The 6,000-nt window shown below is 37.4% G+C and overlaps 1 protein-coding gene across 1 annotated transcript in view; it reads right to left on the reverse strand.

The window, feature by feature from the left end:
• The window catches only part of NEGR1 (neuronal growth regulator 1), an 862,121-nt gene extending 856,385 nt beyond the window's left edge, over window positions 1–5,736 (reverse strand). Inside the window, exon 1 of the mRNA XM_086717279.1 lies at window positions 5,441–5,736. Coding sequence (XP_086573405.1) covers window positions 5,441–5,616 — 176 coding nt within the window. The 5' untranslated portion in view covers window positions 5,617–5,736. The remainder of the gene's footprint in view (window positions 1–5,440) is intronic.
• Between the last annotated feature and the right edge of the window lie 264 nt (window positions 5,737–6,000).

The raw sequence follows: 6,000 nt of genomic DNA on the forward strand, positions 1-6,000 counted from the left end.
TAGATGAGAGTGTAAATAGAAGTCCATGACCCAGTGATCCAGTGGAGGATGGAACAAAGTGGTTCCCCTGGGAGATGGAGACACTGCTGGATGCTGCCCAAAGCAATGAAGAATGGAGAGTCTCACTCATCACGTCCTCTCCTCTCCCCAAACTCCCCTCCATCGTGCAACTACACAACCTGAAGGCAGATGACAGTGGCTGACTGGGAAATGTTGTCTCAGGGATTAGCTCTACCATCTATCTCCAATAGCCTAGGGTAGCAGAAGGACAAAGGTTGGACTGGTTAATTGGGCCCAGAACTGTCACAAACAAGATGTGAACATTCCTCTAAGCTCTTCAGAGGTCAGGTATTGCAAAAAAATAACTTATTTCATGGAGGTGTTTAATTTCAAAGCCAATCTATTTAAAATAAGTAGTTCATTAACATGAATGTGTTCAGAGATTTATACAATCACATGGGTTTATCAATTCTTCTAAACTGAAAAGACTAGGCAAAATAAATTTACCTAGAAAAAATTTAATATACTACATTGTCCTTTAATATAACAAATGACTGTGTATTAATATACAAAACAATGTGTCATGCTAATTGAACAGCTTTGCAAGTCACTACAGGTAACAGTGTAGCATTTTATTCTGTATTCTAGAACACATTTTTCCCAAATGACTCAGTAAGATAATCTATTTCCCCTTCTTTTTTAAAGAAGGGAAAAAAACTTCAGAATTTTAAAAATATTTGTTCAACACTACTTAATAAGCTTATAGGTCTTTAAATAATGCCTTAATATTCTAAACTGAAATCACCTACATAGTTAAACAATGTATTTGAAATATGTAATGCATCAACGTGTAGGAATGACTCAACAGACAATATTAGACAATCCAATGATTTACCAAAAGCACAGCACAATTGATTTCTACTACTATAGGTAATTCTGCATTCTCATAAATAAATCCTTTACTTTCTTATATCCAATAGCATGCATTTCAAACCAAACTAATTAATGTAGTCTAATCAAAAGGCGAATGTATAGGACAAATAGTTCCAAGAAGTGATAAATACTCATCATATCCACTTATAAATCTACTTGCGAAAGTTTTGTAGCTTCCAACGAAAATATCTTCTGTGCAAATGTGCCCTATGTTCTCTGCTGTAAGCAAAAATCGTCCTTCATATTACAATATCATATTGGGATCTCATATAACCTCCATTCAAACCTACAGTGTTAAAATGACAGCATGTGTTCAACTTTGCTAAGGTAAAAGAAGATATCACATTTAAGAAAAGAATCTCTCTTCCTTTCTTTGATTAAAGCATGACAAGCAGAGAATAGGATATTTTGAATTCATATCAGGAAGGCGGCTTAAAATGTACAAAATTCATACAGAAGAGCTGAAGTTGAAACAGATTGAAAGAATTAACTTAAAAATGACATGTATTTAAGAAAATGTTCAGGCACTGTGAGGATATAAATGAGGATGTTCCTTGTATTGTTTCCAAAGAATATTACACATTTTGGACATGTTAACATAGCTGTGTTTGTTAATAAGGTACGGATAAAGCAACTGATTCACATTAAAGCGACTGCAAACCAATATTTTAAAAGTCATCTGAAATTGATGTACTGATCCAGAACCTTATTATGTTCCCCTTGATTCTCCAGGTCTAGAAACAGAGGGTCCTGCAATGTGACTAATGTGGTTCTAGCATCTTCTGTTCTTTGCTATGTCACCCCAGGAAACATTAACTCCTATCTTCCATGTGCTACAAAATGCAATTTGAAGACTGGAGAAAAAGTTAATTTCTCCACATGCAGATTAACAAATTTTGTTAGGCATAAAATACATAAAATAAAATATGTATTAAACATAGTAGCAATTTAAGTTGATATTTAATAAATTAATGCAAACATTAATTTGTGTTTGTAGCAAATTACAATGCACTCTAAGACATGCACGCATTTAATGAAATCCAAAGTTTAAGTAAACGAGGTACCAAATTCTCTATATTGAATAGATGTATCATTAAATACATTATCAAGAAGGTCCAAATAGCTCAAGTGAATCCTTCAGAGATTTATCAGTGAATAACATTATTAGAAGTAAGGGGAATTTTGACATTTAATATATTGCTTCACTAACTTTAAAGGCAAAATTCAAATGATAAGAATGCTGCAATTATGAAATGGAATTTCATTATAAGTTCACTAAGCTAAACAGAGAAGATGATTTATAAAATGATACATATAGTTAGTAGATCACAGAATGATTTCCCTTTCGTATCATAATGCCACTTAGGGAAACTTTTGTTTTTCTTTATTGTTTTTTCTCTAAAACAGACATTCTGGCATTTAGAAGATAGAAATGTATCATTTGACCTTTAAACTTCTGTTTCATTAATGTAACCACAAGCAACAGAGTCACTGACCGACATTTTTGCACTTTCGGGCCTTTAGCTCTTAAAGTTATTTGATAACTGCTATACCACTACTTGCTTTTTATTACGAGACACTTTTGAGGAATGTGTTACATTAAAAATAGAGCCTATTGGGTAAAGCTTAATGAATGATATCATGTAATTCAGTAAAGTGTTCTCCTGAACACCAGATTTTTGTACTTTGATGTGAGGGGGTGTATGCAGGAGGGTAAATTTTGTTTTGTTTTGTTTCCTAATTAATTAGAGAATACCATCAAATATAATTCTAAGTCTCCAATGTAAAAACATAAACTATAACTATGACATTACTTTTGATAAGAAATATGGCACCTGACTTACACACTCAATTAGTCCTTAAGCTCTGTCTGTAGTGGTCTATGGACAGAGTAAATGCCAGATGCAGAAGAAGAGTCAAGAAAAACAACGCATACAATGTAACATTGTTTTAACAGAGAGAAAATTTCTTATAAATGCATACATTAAAATAGTTTAAAAACCTATGAGCAATGTAGAAAGGTAAAAAGTGGGATACTCCCTAGAGAATTACAGAATTAGTACTACCCAAATGACTTTGGGTAAAAAGTAATGCTGATAGGATTTCTGTTTCATAGGACACAAAATTATTCTGTTTATTAAAAAAATAAACACTGTAATCGGTAAAAAAAAAATCACTTAGAAGAGACAGATTCTATTCTTTCTAAAAAGTTTAAAAGTCAAAAGTTCTCTAATTAAGATATTACAAAACTCAGGATACAGCCTATAAATGGATGTGGTACCATGTACACAAGTAAACAAGGGCTGCACCAAAGCAATAACACTAGAAAGATATTGCCCCCACTAGTTAGAGAAGCTTCACTACTGTAAGTGATGGGTGAACTAAATATAGGTCTCCTAGAAGCAGAATGTGGTTCCAGCTATTTTAGTTAGCCATAGCATGTATTAGATTCATTAGAAACAAAATGCCAAGATATATCATCAAAAGGCAAGTAGTCTATCAAACCCTTTAGGTTGAAAATGTTAATGCTCATGACAAATAAGCAGTGCACTGCTACAAACACATAGATTGCAGCCCCCATGATATGTGTTTGCAGCCTCTGAAGATAGTTTCGTTCCTACCACTGTTGTTCAAACTTCCAAAACAAACTTAATATAAAAAAAAGAAAATGTGCATTTTATTTATACCCTCTATGTGACATAGAGTTCATAGCTTTTACCAGCAATGAAAAGGTATTAAAGTTATAACAAATGATTTGCTATTTTTGTATACATTCAGTGGCATTTTGTATTTACAGCAGCAAAGATAACATATATTATAAAAGCATACTAGTTATTAGGGTATGTCAGAAAGTATTATAGTATTCCACACAAATTTGGACTCATAAGCATGTTTCAGAAGGTGTAAAACATATACCACACCCAGAACCCAGATCATTAAATTTAAAATATGTTGCACAATTCAAACAGAAACATAGCCTACTCTCTTTCACCTTAGACATGCCGCGTATACTGATTTTGTGCATCCACACTTACAAGCCAACTACCACCCAGTGGAGAGAAAGAAGATCTTTCAGGGAGATTTGAAGTGTACGTCAGTTGGGGGTGTCAGGGGGAGAAGGTAGGGCGATGAGAAATGAAGGAATAAGAGTGTTTAGCTTTGTTAGATCTAAGCACTGCTGATCATCAATTCATATTTTCACAAGAGAAAAAAAAAAATGTTTCCAGGATCTCACTCTGCAGTGTTGCTTTGGGGTAAAATCGGGCTACGGATGTTCACTAATGACAAAACATTTCGGTGCTCAACCTTAGGGAAAAGAAGGGAGGAAAGAAGGGTGAGAAAAAGAAGTAAAACTAAAGATGGAATGAGGGAGGAAGGAAAGGAAAAAGAAGAGACAGAGAAACAGAGAAAGAGAGAGAGAAACATAGAGAGAGGGACCATGTGTACACATGTGTGAGAGTGACAGTGTGTGGAACAGTAAAGGAGTGTGTGCCTTTTAAACAGTGAAAGAGAACGTGAATATGAAAGTGGCTGTTAGAACACGGAAGGGCCAGTGTGTGTGAGGATGTGAAACAGAGAGTATGTGAGTGAGTGTGTTTAAGGGAAAGAGATTTGTGAGTGTGAGAAGATGGTACTGTAAGGGTTCAGAGGGAACATGCATGTGTATGTGACGATGATGGGAAAGGATGTGGGAAGAGGGATGGGGAATGTGAGTCAAAAACAGGGAGACAAGACCACAGAATAGGAACATTAATAAGGGAGAAAAAGAAGGGATGGAGAAAGGTGAAGAGTGGAAGAAAGGCGGTTAAATATGATCAGAAATCAGAGTGGTGAAGATATACAGGAGGAGAAAATAGAAAAGGGAGGAAAGAATAGAGAGAGCACAGTAAAGGGACGAAAAGAGGCAGTAGAGGAAAAGGAGAGTAGGAAGGAAGTGGAAAAATGGGAAAAGAAAATGAGGAGGGAGAAAAGAGAGAGGGAAGAAAACGATCAGCGGAAAGAAAGAAAGCTGAGGAGGGAGAAATTGAGCCTAAGTGTCCAAGTGAAAGGGAAAATAAATGGGAGCAGGGAGGCAGCAGTTTGAAAAAGTCGCTTAGGCTAGAGTAAAATAGAAACAAACCTGATAAACTTGTCAGACTCTCCACGAGTACCCCATGACAGTAAAACAGAGACCTTGTGAATTGAGTTTCAAAGTGGCACCTGCCCCTCCTAAACCTCACACTTCACTCATCCCTGGGCTACTTGGCGTTCCCGCAAAGTGCTTTAGCATCACGCGTCCAGCTTCCTACCTGCCCCAGCATCAAGGGGCCAGGCACCGGGCAGAAGCAGCACCTGTATTCCTTGCGGTGTGGTTTTTTGATGGTGATCACCACCAGCATTCTTACTCGGGGTTAAATAAATAAATAAATAAATAAATAAATAAATAAATAAATAAAAGCAAGAAGGGTAGAAAGAGACACAGAAAGAAAGACTGAGACAAGTACGAAAAGCACGCCGTTCATCCTACCTAAGCACCGCCGTGTCCCCTTTTCTGACCATCATGTTGTCCACGGCCGCCCAGGGGAAGTCCACACTCTGTCCAGCCGGGAGGCAGGAGGGTAGCAGGCAGCACAGGCTGAGGAGCACCGCCGCCAGCCACTGGTTCGAGCAACAAGCACCCTGCACCAACAGCATCATGTCCATCCCTGCTAGGGCTGCTCACTCTCCAGCAGCTTTCAGCTCGCACTCCCCCACCCCCTGGTGCTGGCGAGTCTTCCCGGGAACCAGGCGGCGCGCCACAGGATTTTTTTTCTTTTTTTTTTCTTTTTTCTTTTTTTTTTTTTCTTATTTTGTGGGGGGAGTTTTGGGAGGTGGGGGGGGTGGGGGGTTTCTTTCCTTTCTTTTTTTTTTTCCTTCCCCCTCTAGTTGTTGGCTGTTGTTTCTCTCTCTCTCTCTCTCTTTTTTTTTTTTTTTTTTTTTTTTTTTTTTTTTTTTTTTTTTTTGCCTCCCCTCCTCCTTCTCTTCGCTTTCCCTCCCTCCCTCCCCTCCCACCCCCTGGCACCACACTACACCTCCTCTCGGTTGCGT

This window comes from Puma concolor, chromosome C1 (assembly GCF_028749965.1).
Source record: "Puma concolor isolate L17-30 chromosome C1, mPumCon1.1.hap2, whole genome shotgun sequence".
NCBI classification, from domain to species: domain Eukaryota; kingdom Metazoa; phylum Chordata; class Mammalia; order Carnivora; family Felidae; genus Puma; species Puma concolor.